General features: G+C 41.6%; 2 protein-coding genes across 2 annotated transcripts in view; both read left to right on the top strand.

The window, feature by feature from the left end:
- Positions 1-3,088, top strand: part of ube2d2l (ubiquitin-conjugating enzyme E2D 2, like) — a 36,246-nt gene extending 33,158 nt beyond the window's left edge. Inside the window, exon 7 of the mRNA XM_079582349.1 lies at positions 2,796-3,088. Within this exon, the coding sequence (XP_079438475.1) occupies positions 2,796-2,841 (46 nt within the window). The 3' untranslated portion in view covers positions 2,842-3,088. The remainder of the gene's footprint in view (positions 1-2,795) is intronic.
- Positions 3,089-9,070: 5,982 nt separating this feature from the next.
- On the top strand, positions 9,071-14,008 carry LOC306982410 (leukotriene C4 synthase-like). The gene is made up of 5 exons (XM_079582348.1): positions 9,071-9,128; positions 10,891-10,990; positions 11,915-11,985; positions 12,394-12,475; positions 13,749-14,008. The coding sequence occupies exons 1-5, from the start codon at positions 9,077-9,079 to the stop codon at positions 13,888-13,890; spliced, it is 447 nt and encodes a 148-aa protein (XP_079438474.1). The 5' UTR covers positions 9,071-9,076; the 3' UTR covers positions 13,891-14,008.
- The last annotated feature ends 977 nt before the right edge of the window (positions 14,009-14,985 follow it).

The following is a 14,985-nucleotide window of genomic DNA, read 5'->3' as shown; positions in this document are numbered from 1 at the left end:
TGTCCCTTTTGCCTTTTCTGTCAGCGAAGAATTTACTCTCACGGACAATTAATGAGTAAAACATTGCAACTTGCTACGACGCCTGCAGTGGCGCTTATGGCCTCTAGGGGCGTGAGTTACTTGGTACTGCTTTAAGTTCAGATCCTGACAAAACATTTGCATCATGTCTGGGTTTAATTAGATGATTTTAATCGCTTCTCCTTAGAATAGGCCGATATCAATAAAAACAAAAACAAATCGTTAAATCGTTTCTAAGGTCGTGTATTTCAATCGACAATAACTTCAGAACCAAATGAGATCGAGACTTCTTTTTGCACCACGTTCGGCGAGTCTCCGGAGAGCAAAGTTACAGCGTGGCAAAAAAGTAGTGAAAAATATACTGGATATAAAACGGCTGTTCGTCCGCCGCATATCTTCCAAACAAAGATCAATTTTCTTCCACTTCCGCCAGCTGCACCAGCCCCTATAGCGCCCCCTGGAGGCGGTGGGTCCAGAGAAGGACGGCGTCATGGTTCTACCCGGGCCTGTACGTCTCTCATAAGGAGCTTCTGACCCATCACCTATAGGACCTGTTTGCCCTGAAAGACCCTACAGGGGCACGAAGCCCCGACCACAGAGCTCCAGGATCATTCAGGCTCAAACCCAACAACAAAGGGGGGTTAAAAATCCTGAAATATCCCTTTAATGTAAACATTCATATTTTTGCCAAAGTAAAATTGGTGCTGCGTGATTTCCTGAATCCAAAATGAATCTGTGAATCGTGAATCCAATCGGGCCCTTGTGAAGTGAATCGAATCAATTTGGGAAATCTGAGAGAGACGGTCATTCAGAGAGACAGACGTTCAGAGAGACAGACGTTTAGAGAGACAGACTTTCTGAGAGACACTCGTTCAGAGAGACGGACGTTCAGAGAGACAGTCGTTCAGAGAGACAGACCTTCAGAGAGAGACAGTCCTTCAGAGAGAGACAGTCCTTCAGAGAGAGACAGACCTTCAGAGAGAGACAGACCTTCAGAGAGAGACAGACCTTCAGAGAGAGACAGACCTTCAGAGAGAGAGAGTCCTTCAGAGAGAGACAGTCCTTCAGAGAGAGACAGTCCTTCAGAGAGACAGTCCTTCAGAGAGACAGTCCTTCAGAGAGACAGACGTTCAGAGAGACAGACGTTCAGAGAGACAGACGTTCAGAGAGACAGTCGTTCAGAGAGACAGTCGTTCAGAGAGACAGACCTTCAGAGAGACAGTCCTTCAGAGAGACAGTCCTTCAGAGAGACAGTCCTTCAGAGACAGTCCTTCAGAGAGACAGTCGTTCAGAGAGACAGTCGTTCAGAGAGACAGTCGTTCAGAGAGACAGACCTTCAGAGAGACAGTCCTTCAGAGAGACAGTCCTTCAGAGACAGTCCTTCAGAGAGACAGTCGTTCAGAGAGACAATCGTTCAGAGAGACAGTCGTTCAGAGAGACAGACCTTCAGAGAGACAGACCTTCAGAGAGACAAACCTTCAGAGAGACAGACGTTCAGAGAGACAGACGTTCAGAGAGACAGACGTTCAGAGAGACAGACGTTCAGAGAGACAGACGTTCAGAGAGACAGACCTTCAGAGAGACAGACCTTCAGAGAGACAGACCTTCAGAGAGACAGACCTTCAGAGAGACAGACCTTCAGAGAGACGGACCTTCAGAGAGACGGACCTTCAGAGAGACGGACCTTCAGAGAGACGGACCTTCAGAGAGACGGACCTTCAGAGAGACGGACGTTCAGAGAGACGGACGTTCAGAGAGACGGACGTTCAGAGAGACGGACGTTCAGAGAGACGGACGTTCAGAGAGACGGACGTTCAGAGAGACGGACGTTTAGAGAGACGGCCGTTTAGAGAGACAGACCTTCAGAGAGAGAGAGAGAGACAGACCTTCAGAGAGACAGACCTTCAGAGAGACAGACCTTCAGAGAGAGAGAGAGAGACAGACCTTCAGAGAGAGACAGACCTTCAGAGAGACGGACGTTTAGAGAGACAGACGTTTAGAGAGACAGACGTTTAGAGAGACAGACCTTCAGAGAGACAGACCTTCAGAGAGAGAGAGAGAGACAGACCTTCAGAGAGACAGACCTTCAGAGAGACAGACCTTCAGAGAGAGAGAGAGAGACAGACCTTCAGAGAGAGACAGACCTTCAGAGAGACGGACGTTTAGAGAGACAGACGTTTAGAGAGACAGACCTTCAGAGAGACAGACCTTCAGAGAGAGAGAGAGAGACAGACCTTCAGAGAGACGGTCCTTCAGAGAGACGGTCCTTCAGAGAGAGAGAGAGAGACAGACCTTCAGAGAGAGAGAGAGAGACAGACCTTCAGAGAGACGGTCCTTCAGAGAGACGGTCCTTCAGAGAGAGAGAGAGAGACAGACCTTCAGAGAGACGGACGTTCAGAGAGACGGACGTTCGTTCTCTCCGAGCGTGTTCCTAAAGCAGACCAGAACAGGCCCTTGATGCGAGCCTGAGCCTCAGAGCCTCAGAGCCTCAGAGCCTCAGAGCCTCAGCGCCTCAGCGCCTCAGAGCCTCAGAGCCTCAGAGCCTCAGAGCCTCAGAGCCTCAGAGCCTCAGAGCCTCAGAGCCTCAGAGCCTCAGAGCTCCAGACTCTATCAAACAGGCTCCAGTCTTTATGGTTCTGCTGCACAAAACCCCGCTGGGTTGTGAACCGGCCGAGCCGCAGCTGTTTTTGCCTTGAGTTTCCGAAGCATGGCATCGTCCTTCCTCCTCTCGGTCGTTTCCTAATCTAACTCTTCTTCTGTGTCTCTGTCTCCTCCAGATACAACAAGACAGCTCAGGACTGGACCCAGAAATACGCCATGTGAAGCCCCGCCCTCTCACCTTTTGATTTGCCCTCTGCCCTTTGACCTTTGGGTTGTCATGATGAAATGCTTTGGAAGTGTGTCGTTTTCTGTTTCTCTTGGGGACTTGAGTGTGTTAGTGCCAACACGCCGGAGCCCGGATCACGTGCTGCATGTCTCAGAATCATGTTTATTTAATTTGTTCCGGTTTTTAGTCGACGAGCCGCTGTCTGCAGGATTTTATCATTAAATAAATAAAATGGAACCCAAACTTCTCTCTCTGGATTCATTCACATGTGTTGTTGTTGCTGCTGGGAACAAAACGTCGCACAGTTCTGTTTTTTTTAGAGTCGAACTAAAGAGATTTATCCAGGAAGTGACTCTGTGTCGCTGCCTATTCATTCACAAATACTGATTTCACACAAATTTCATGGAAACACATTTGTTTCTCATATTTATGTCACAAATCTACAGTAAAAGTTTCAAATGAAAGTCTTAATGTTTCCCTTCCCCTCGTTTGTTTTGTACTGTATCATGATACAAAGAGGAAGTAGTAGTACTCGTATTTGAATAATGTGTACTGGTGGATGTAAATGTCCTGGATTTGACTGAATGACAGGAGCAGATAACAGTGTCTGATACAGAGTTAACCTTTATTTATCCTCCTTTGCTCCTGCTGCACTTTTACTATCTGATGTTACAGGCGACGCCGAATAAAAAGTCATATCAATACGAAACTTCTGCTGTGACGTAAATATCAGACTAGACTAGTGTGAACATCTCAATTTGAGCATAATAATCCAATTTTTTTTTGTTTTGATTGGTTACGGGCATTTGTCCTAGATTATTTCACTTGTTCTGAGATGTTTCTGACTCGTTTAATGTTTAATTCATCAGATCAAAGTTTTTTTTTAATGACTTTTAAAACCAAGGTATTCGCATCAAATTAGAATATTTGTGTTTCTTTTTTATTTGTTCAGGACATCAACCATTCTGTGACTTTTTGCATCTCTTTTGTTGATTTCTCAAACTCATTTTTCATCAAAAGTTAACCGTATGATCAGCGTGAAATATTACACTTCAGTTAACGCATCATTTATATATTAAAGAACATGGGCCCCAAAATAGACCCCTGTGGCACTCCCATACAGGTAGCTCTAAACAGGAATTGGATGTTGCTCTGGTAAGATCTTATCCAAAAAGTATTTAACTAGATCAGTATAAACATCTCAATTTGAGCAGAATAATCCACATTTTAGCTTTTTTCACTAGATAAGAAGTTGTTGGGCATTTGTCCCAGATTATTTCACTTGTTCTGAGATGTTTCTGACTCGTTTCGATACATTTCGTCCTTATTTCAGGTCATTTTCTTTGCCAATGGGGAAAGAAAACTGGTCTTATCTCATTGGCAAAATTACTTTCTTAGAACTGGACTGAAATGTCCTCAAACAAGCAAAGTAAACTCGGTCCGATCAGGAAAAGTGTCTAAATGAGTGAAAACCGCTCAAAGCAAGAAACATTTCCTCAAAACCCCAGTCTCACAGTGGCTCAGGGGTTAGTGGTTCTCACACGGGGGCGGGGCCTGAGCTGTTGAAGCTAAATTGCTAACCGGTAGCATGCTAACGTCTTGAGCAGCTAAACCTCTTAACTCCCGCCTGAACCGAGCACATATTCTCCAGCTTTACCCCAATCCAAAAGCCTCTGGAAAAAAGGTGTGAAAATAGCGACAAAACTGAGACGAAAACGAGGATGAAAATGTGGAAAAAGTGAGAATAATTTGATGAAAAAGTGACAAAAAATCTACAAAAAAATGACAAAAATTGACAAAAAAGTGAGAAAAATTTGATGAAAAATTAAGAAAAAATGGACGAAAAAGTGACAAGAATCTGACAAAAACTACGAATAATTTGACGAACAAGTGACCAAAAAATGTACAAAAAAATTACCAAAAATTTAGAAAAAAATCTAAAAATTTGACGAAAAAGTGACAAAAAAGTCATGAAAATTTGACAAAAATGGGATGCAAAAAGTATTTAACCAGATCAGTTTAAACATCTCAATTTGAGCACAATAATCCACATTTTAGTTGTTTTGACGAGTTAAGAAGTTGTTGGGCATTTGTCCTGGATTATTTCACTTGTTCTGAGATGTTTCTGACTCGTTTCGATACATCTCGTCCTTATTTCAGGTCATTTTCTTTGCCAATGGGGAAAGAAAATCGCTCTTATCTCATTGGCAATTTTACTTTCTTATTTCAAGCGAGATTTACCCTAGAACTGGTCTGAAATGTCCTCAAACAAGCAAAGCAAACTTCAGGAAAAGTGTCTAAATGAGTGAAAACCGCTCAAAACAAGATACATTTCCTCAATTCAAGTCATTTAAGCCAATGCTTGATATTTACTTGCAGTGTAGTTTTCATACAAAATTAAGGGACTTCATACATTTTCAGGGATGAAATTTAAATAAAGTTCAGAACCAGGTTTGAATGTGTGGGTTTATTTTGTGACATATTTGTTCCAACGGTTTGATCAGAGGGATTTTGGATCTTGTTTAGGAAACTAGTTATTTGTGGAGTGTAGGGCTGCAGCTAACGATTATTTTGACAATCGATTTATCTACCGATTATTTTCACGGTCAATCGATTAATCGCTTGGCTGTGAAAGGTGCATGGAAATTGTATTTTTTCAATTTTTTGACCACATAAAGCTAAAGTGGCGCCGCTTGAGGACATGTTGATGGAGTAAACTTAAAGTAAACATTTGTAGGAGGCTCTTTGTGCTAATTCTGCTTTCTGATTGGACGAGGCAAAGACAGATATTTATGAAATTTACAATGTACAAAACACTGCAGACCTGCAAAAAAAAGACACAAATCCATTAAAAAAAGACAAAAATCCAGCAAAAAAGTGACAAAAATCCAGCAAAAAAAAGACAAAAATCCAGCAAAAAAGTGACAAAAATCTATAAAAAAAAGACAAAAATTCATAAAAAAAGACAAAAATCCAGCGAAAAAGTGACAAAAATCCAGCAGAAAAAAAGACAAAGGCAACATGGACACAGACTTTTCTTCCTGAAAGGTATGATTTGGGGTTCCCCAGGGAAGCATTCTAGGTCCTATCCTTTTCAGCCTTGTCTTGGATGAGCTCTTACAAGTTGTATCACGGTTAGTGCTAGATCGTCTGCTCGGGAGGGACGGTCTGCTGTGATTTCGTGTAGATCTATGAGTTGGTTTGTCTAAAAATACAAATAATCCTAATCCTAAAGTTAACCATTTCCCTGGCCATAACCGTAACCTCTTAACTCCCACCTGAACACGTTTTCTCCAAATTCTGCAAATCTAAAAGCTGCTTCAAAACAGAGGCAAAAAAACGAGAAGAAAATGAGGATGTAAACGCAACAAAAAAAAGCTGAAAAGTGACCAAAAGAAGCGACAAAAATGACAAAACCTCAACAAAAAAGTGACAAAAATCCAGCAGAAAAAAAGACAAAAATCCAGCAGAAAAAAAGTCAAAATTCCATAAAAAAAGACAAAAATCCAGCAGAAAAAAAGACAAAAATCCAGCAAAAAAAGTGACAAAAATCCAGCAAAAAAGTGACAAAAATCCAGCAAAAGAAAGACAAAAATCCAGCAGAAAAAAAAAAGACAAAAATCCATCAAAAAAGTGACAAATATCCAGCAAAAAAAAAAGAAAAATCCGGCAAAAAAAAAGAAAAATCCAGCAGAAAAAAAGACAAAAATCCAGCAGAAAAAAAAGAAAAATCCAGCAGAAAAAAAGACAAAAATCCAGCAGAAAAAAAAGAAAAATCCAGCAGAAAAAAAGACAAAAATCCAGCAGAAAAAAAAAGACAAAAATCCATCAAAAAAGACAAACATCCAGCAAAAAAAGTGACAAAAATCCATTTAAAAAAAGACAAAAATCCATCAAAAAAGACAAAAATCCAGCAAAAAAGTGACAAAAATCCAGCAAAAAAAAAGACAAAAATCCAGAAAAAAAAGACAAAAATCCAGCAAAAAAGTAATAAAAAAGTGACAAAAACACATATGGGAAATAGAGGAGAGAATGGATTTGGTTTTGGCGAGTGGTAAGAGGTAAATTTGTGTCATGATATCTCATGTTTTCACAGCAGACCGTCCCTCCGGAGCAGACGATCGAGCACTAACCGCTGTATCACTGCCTCGCTCGCTAACTTTCCTGACCCGGGCGCTAACAACAACATGGGGAAGAAAACCACGATGCAAACGCGGTTAAAGGCTAATAATATCCTTCCCTGTTGCTTTAAGGCGGGGGTTCAGAGGCTAAGACACATTTATCTTCTGCTGAAAGTCCTTTAGTCTCTTCTGGACGCCTTTATGAGTCATGTGACCTTTGTTCAGGGGTAGGCAATGTCAGGCCCGGGGGCCAAATCTGGCCCTAAGGTTAGGGTTAGGGGTTTAGCCCTGGCCCCCAGATGATTTGGACAAATATTGCATAAATCAGAGACCAAATACACAAGAAAATACTGTAATATGTGTTAGATTTTCTTGCAAAACACCTAATTAACCTCTTAAAGGAACAGGCCACCGTTTCTACACACTGAGATATGTTCTTACCTGAGCTTTGACGAGTTCTTTAGGACCTGTCTGATCTTCAGTCACGTAAACACAGCGCAGACGGCGTTAGCATTTAGCCTCTCCCTCTCTCCTCTATAGCTCCAAAACAGGTATAGATAGAAGCTACCGAGCTCTTCCACGTTTTCCCTATTTAAATATGGTTACGTGAAGTGTTCCACTACAAAGTATAATTACACAAAGTTAAACAATGTGGATTTTCTAAGCGGATAAAAGGGGGAACTATATTGTAAGGCGTAATAATACCAGGAGTAGTTTGGCATCCGCACAGTAAAGTGAAGATTAATATAGTATAATATAGTCCCCCCTGCGCGGATTTCGAATTACTCCTGGTATTATTACGCCGTATAATATAGTCCCCCCTTTTATCCGCTTAGAAAATCCACCTTGTTTAATTTTGTGTAATTATACTTTGTAGTGGAAGTTTCAAGTTTAATGGTTTTGTACAGCCCAATATCACAACAGAAGTGGCCTCACAGCTGCACCAAACATTAAGGCAATAAAACAGAGCAATAAATATGACACTTAAAAGTTCAGGTGAATCCAGGCAAATATAATGTCCAATAGGAGGTAGCGACGAGCAGCACGGGCATCCCCTGTCCTAGTCAAAGCTAAGGTAAGAACATATCTCAGTATGTAAAAACGGTGGCCTGTTCCTTTAACCCCCGCTTTAACCCAGCGCGTTTCTACAGTTTGTTTTTTACCAAATTCTAAAAGCTTCTGGACTGGAGCAGCCAGCCTATAAGGTCAGAGTAATGCCTGACTTGAAAGACCTTAAGAACTGATCTACGATTTTTCCTCGTGTTGTTGTCACTTTTTCGTCCTATTTTCTTGTTGCTGTCATGTTTTTGTTGATTTTTGTGATTGTTTTGGTCACGCTTTCATCCTTGTTTACGTCTTGTTTTCGTCGCTATTTTGACACTTTTTTTCAAGATGCTTTCAGGTTTGGGTAAAGTGTGGGAGACATTGCGGGAGCTAAGAGGTTAAGACATGTATGATGTAGAAAACTTGCGGAAAATGGTGCTTTACGTGGGCTATATGTTTGAGGTTTGGCCCTTGGTGTTTTGGCAATGAAGACAATCGGCCCTCCATGCCTTAGCTCATATGTGTTTCCTGTGCAGCTTTGAGCAAAAGATTCATCTGTACAGACTTTTTTCAAGCAAATGTTCACTTTAAGTTTCTGTGGGAGAAAGTATTTCAAGCTAATGATTAATCCATTCATAATAATAATCTACAGACTCATCCATTTGCCTCGTGGCTTGTTCTTGACCCTGCGGTGCTGGTTTTTTCCTCAGGTTTTGTCCTACAAACTTTTTCTTTTGACCTCGTTTTTAACCAGGAAAGTCCCCCTGGAGGAAACTTTACACCGAGGAAGAACAAACAAACCCCCACCCCTGGCTCTGGAATGGAACCCGGGACCGACCCAGGAGGGGCTGGTGAAGCTCGACTTGATTCACGGTTGTTTTGCGAGCGGCAGACGGAGACGGCTCCTGCGTCTCTGCTCATTTGGATAGAGGACGTTATGCAAACACGGGCAGAGGCAGGACGCGGCGCTCGGGGCTGACCTCAGGGAGAGGAAAGTACTTTCTGTCCACGCAGTATCGCAGTATCGCAGTATCCTCGTACTCCTGTGTCCGAGCCGGGTTTGCAGATGGAGCCGGTCTTTCTCGGAGCCGTTACGATCCTGGCTTTGCTTGAACAGGGTGAGTTCTTCTAAAAACTAACACTTATTACTGTCTGTGCTGTTTACTTCTGCTTCTGATTACACTGTTAAAAGTGTGACAAAGTGACAAAACATCTTAAAACAAGACAATTCTGCCAATGGGGTCAGCATTGTTTTCTGCTGAGAAGAATTCTTATTTCTAGAATGTTTTTCTTAGAAAACAAGAAAGAAACACTAGATTTAAGCAAATAAATAGCTAGAATTAAGCAAAATGTCCTCAGAAAATGGAATAATTTAAGGAAAACATTCTTATTTAGTGACCAATTGTGGGGTATTTTACTTAAATGTTGCTTGATTTAAGCAAAATGTTCTAAATTACACACATTTTTGAGCAAAATGTTCTTAATAAATACTAATATTTAAAGGGGGGGTATTATGCAAAATCGACTTTTTCAAGCTTTCCATCATGTTATTATGTAATTCCCTCATTAAAACCATGGCTGAAGTGTTGCCTTGGCACATTCACGTATTTTCGAGTAATCTGTAAAAACTCTTATGGCGGCCATTTTAGGGATAAAACGCCTGAGTCCTCCTAGGAACGCCTCCGACCTCCAGGATACGCCTCCGACCTTTCGTCACCAGCCGAGTAACCAACCACTGCTCCTCAGCAGAACCCCCTCCCCGCAGTGTCTAGCCCTAAGATGTAAACAGAGTCATCATGGAGGATTAGCTTCATGTGTTGTGAACCGGAGCCACAGCAGACTTTTACAAAGACACACATCAGTGTTTCTGTTACCGAAACACCCAGGATTCAAACCGGTGACAAGAACGCTTATTTCAGTGTCTGGTTCTGCGCTGGGCCTTGATGATCCACAGAGTCTCCGGAGAAAGCTAATGCTAAGCTAAACCTCGAGTCATCACGTGGAAACGAGAAATATGCACAAATAAAGTCAATAAAACCACCACACACATAAAGAACCGTTTAACAATGATCACACACGGAGCCAGTTTATTGCTCACATTTCATCTACAATGGGTCATAGCCGAGTGGTTTTCTCCCGGAGCTAACAAGCTAGCCGCGAGGTGCTAACGGCTAGGTCGAAAAATTCACTGAATACAAGCAGCATATTATGCATTGAAAACGTCACTAAAACAGGCAACTGCTTGAAGCAGCCTTTATGACGATCACACACTGAGCCGGGCTTGTTGATTTCGTAGTTTATTGCTCACATTTCATCTACAGTGAGTTGTAGCCGAGTGGTTTCTCCCGGAGCCAAGGCACTATTAGCCGCGACAAGCTAACAACCTTCACCTTCACAACATTCATTAAAAACAGGCAGCATATTATGCACAAATAACGTCAATAAAGCAGCAACTACTTGAAGCAGCCTTTACGATGATCACACAATGAGCCTGGCTTTACACATGTGTGGTTTATTACAGACTTTTCATCAACAATGAGCTGTAGTCGATTATAACAAGCTAACGGGTAACTGTAGTATTCCTAATGCAGTATTTGTGTCTGTGCAGTAACTGTAGTATTCCTAATGCAGTATTTGTGTCTGTGCAGTAACTGTAGTATTCCTAATGCAGTATTTGTACTTGCAGTAACTAGTTTTTCTAATGCAGTATTTGTGTCTGTGCAGTAACTGTAGTATTTCTAATGCAGTATTTGTGTCTGTGCAGTAACTGTAGTATTTCTAATGCAGTATTTGTGTCTGTGCAGTAACTGTAGTATTTCTAATGCAGTATTTGTGACTGCAGTAACTGTAGTATTCCTAATGCAGTATTTGTACGTGCAGCGTACTTCTCTCTGCAGGTGATCTACGCTCGGAGGAAATACTCGGTGTCTCCGCCGTCGACCACAGGACCGGCCGAGTTCAACCGGGTCTACAGAGCACAGTAAGTACTACTACTACTACTACTATGACTACTACTACTACTACTACTACTACTACTACTACTACTACTCTGACTACTACTACTACTACTACTACTACTACTCCGACTACTACTACTACTACTACTACTACTACTACTACTACGACTACTACTACTACTACTACTCTGACTACTACTACTACTACTACTACTACAACTACTACTCCGACTACTACTACTACTCTGACTACTACTACTACTCTGACTACAACTACTACTACTACTACGACTACTACTACTACTACTACTCTGACTACTACTACTACTACTACTACTACTACTACTACTACTCTGACTACTACTACTACTACTACAACTACTACTCCGACTACTACTACGACTACTACTACTACTCTGACTACAACTACTATTACTACTACGACTACTACTACTACTACGACTACTATTTTTCATTACACTTATTTAAACGGATTTGTACTTTCTACTTTGATTTTCTAGAGCAAATACTTCAGTACTTTCACTTTAATCATAATTTCACTACTTTAACTTTTACTGCAGTAATATGTGACCTGTAGTGTCTGTAGTTTTCCTAAAGTACTGAATGAAGTACTTTGACCATCAGTTCTGAACTCAGACAGGAAGTACGCTGTGGTTTGAGCTCCCTCTACTGGACACGTGTGGTATTACCAGTGTTGGGAATAATACTTTGAAGAGTACTGTATTCTTAGGATACTTTCTTCTTCTTCTTCTTCTTCTTCTTCTTCTTCTTCTTCTTCTTCTTCTTCTTCTTCTTCTTCTTCTTCTTTAATTTAGTAAGAGCCAAAATGACTGTATTAAAACTACTGTACTACTACTACTACTACTACTACTACTACTACTACTACTACTACTACAGCACGTAAATGAAGTATATCTGTTTCCCAGAGCCAACTGTTCCGAGTACTTCCCGCTCTTCATCACTGCTCTGTGGACCAGCGGAATATTCTTCAGTGAAGGTACTTGTACTTTTACTGCAGTAACTATTTCAACATTTCACATTTTATTACATCAGTGTAAACAGACCGAGCAGCTGAAAATCTCCCCGGTGTGCGCTCCGGTGTGTCTTGTGAAATATTGTTATTTATGAATAAAAAGGACAAAATAACCATTTTTAAATAATTACAGGGTGTGTGTGTGTGTGTTCTTGTGCTTACGACATTGTGAGGACCAGCGTGAGGTTTTAGGAAAGTGAGGACATTTTGGGTGGTCCTCACTTATTTGAAGGACTGTTTGAGGGTCAAGATGTGGTTTTAGGGTTAAGGTTAGGATTAGGGGCTTCGGGTTCAGGGTCTGAGTAATACATTATGTTTATGAGCGTCCTCACTAAGACAGAGCCACAGACATGTGTGTGTGTGTGTTTGCAGGTGTGTCCAGTCTGTGTGGCCTGCTCTATCTCTACGGCCGACTGCAGTACTTCTGGGGATACGCCTCTGCTGCTCAGGGACGGTCAGTACTTTACTAATACTGCAGGAGAACACACGAATGAGACGCCCATTTAGAACTTCAGCTGTAAATGACTGACGTAAGGAAATGTATGTGTAAAAAAGATCTATTTTGGGGCTGAAGTTGAAAAATGGATAGACGGCTTTAATTTCAGAGACAATTTATGAAAATTAGTCTTTTGGGACCCTCTCGGGGATCGCAAGATGTATACATAATATACTATCCAATTGTAACTTTCTAACATTGATCCTACAGACTTTTATTTTGAAAACCTGGCCACTCCAGCTCCCCCTCACTCACTGTCAACGACGAAATAATTGAAAAGGTTAATTCATACATACCTGGGTTCCATAATCGACCATAAACTTAAATTCAAACTCAATGCTGGACACATAACAAAAAGGGCGACCTCCATTTTGCTCCCGACCTCCATCCGCCCACTATATTGTTTTTAATGTATTTATTATTGCACGTGTTGATTGCGCTGTATGTCTGTGGATGTACTGTTTTTATCGGGCCCGTACTGGCACTTCTCTTGCAAATGAAGTTCCTAACGGATAAATAAAGTGAATTTGATTTGATTTGTCCCGACAGAAACGCTTGTACGTAATGTGTTAATGGAAATGTGTACCTCCAATTCACTGATGAGCTGAAAAAAGAACTAAAAGGACAACATGGCCTGTGTTGTTCTTAGCTAGCCAGGCACAGCACAAATAAACATCAATAAAGCAGTTTTATTATGTTTTGCCCCTGAATTTGTTGGTCTATAATTTTTACATTGTGCATCTGAATGACAAAGAGACGTCCATTTGGAAATGAAGCTGTAAATGAGGTTCTGCTCCACCGTAGTTTACTTCCACAGACAAACTGCACTGAACATTCAATACAACACGGATTTCTTTTAAATAAGATGGAACTGGTGAAGAATTACAATTTGGCTATATTTAAAAACTGGTTTATATCCTTGTTTTGCGGTCCTAAAACTAAGGAAAGATATGTGTGAATTCAAAATGTAGTAAATGTACGTGTAGAGGAGGTCCTGTGGAGGGAATATTTAACAACAGTTATGGGACACAATCATAGCTGGATACATTAAAATGAATGGAGAGCTGCTGCTGTGAATTCAAATGCTTTGGGATGGAAACATGATAATGGTTTCATATCGAACAAATGAAGTCGGTACGAAAGGTCAAACACAGAAAAACATGCAGGGTTCACAGATCTCCATAGAAATGAATGTAACTATTTCACAGACTCCTCCTCCCTGTGCTTCCAGATTGGCCCCGTTGTACTTCTGCGCTAACGTCCTGTGGGCTCTGATCGGCTGCTCCGCTCTGGGAGTGTTTCTGTCTTTCTCCAAGATCTACCTGGACGTGGACGTGCGTCAGACGGCCAGCGCTGCCCTGGGTCTGCACTGACAGGCAGCAAAGAGGAGGAGAAGCTCACGCAAACAAACCTGTTACTGCACACGTTAGATTACCGGGTCATTCCGTCCCAAATCACACAAATTCTCAGAATCTTCCCAGGTGACCCTCTCAGATTTGGATGATTTTTTTTTCCGTTCCTCTACATGTGACACTTAAAAAGTGATTTGTTCTTACTCCCAATAGTAAAAATCAAAAAGGAAATAACAATTTACAAAACAGGGAGTTGTTACCACCTTTTCTGCTCGCGGGTGCGTTTTGCATTTGCACTTTTAAAAAGCTGTAGCTCAACAATGGAATGAGTTAAAAACGAACAGCATTCAAAATATGTTTTCACCATTTAGGGTGTGTTCAGACCAGAAAAGTCCTTTGCTCCGCTTGTTTGTTCCGGATCAGAAGCAAACTTTTTTTTTTTTCGTTTGGTGCAGCTCGTATTCAGACTGTACTTTTCGCCAGAGAACTATATTTTGTAAACGCATACACGTGTGTGACGATCGAGGCTCCCATTGGACAGCAAGGACCACAACAAATCAAATAAAAATGAAAAAAAACAAGAGAGGCTAAACCACTGACCTTTAACCTCAGCTTCACCGGAGCAGCTGAGGAAGAGGAGTTTGTGTGGATGAAGGGTCGTCTGCTGAGCTGTTTGTTTCCATTATGTCCACGGGACAAACTGTTGGTCTTGATCCTCCTCTCTTCTTTAATGCGTCTCGTACTTTCATTTAAGTTTGGCGAAGTTTTTTCCACTTTGACACCATTTTCTCGCTAAACACGAACGCAGTTGTGTTAATGCATCTGCCCAAATATCCAGGAGGCTCCAGGTCTGTCCACGGCTCATTGTTTGTAGCATCCATCCAGTATTAGCGTTAGAAGCCGCGAAGGGATAACTTTTCTCACGGTGCCTTGCTACGGTGGCCTGTTAAGCCCAAAAAGGCGCATGTTTCCCGCAGTTGTTTCGGATCAACAGTGGTTTATATTCACACCTGGAGCGAACTGGACCAGAGTCCGTTTGGAAGCCGGACCGAGACCACCTGAAAAAGTGGGTCTCGCTCCGGTTCTTTGATCCACAACAGGATTCGTTTGTTGTAT

Source organism: Gobius niger (genome assembly GCF_951799975.1).
Source record: "Gobius niger genome assembly, chromosome: 24".
NCBI classification, from domain to species: domain Eukaryota; kingdom Metazoa; phylum Chordata; class Actinopteri; order Gobiiformes; family Gobiidae; genus Gobius; species Gobius niger.
Note: the sequence above shows the minus strand (reverse complement) of the source record. Positions and strands in the feature narration are given on the sequence as shown.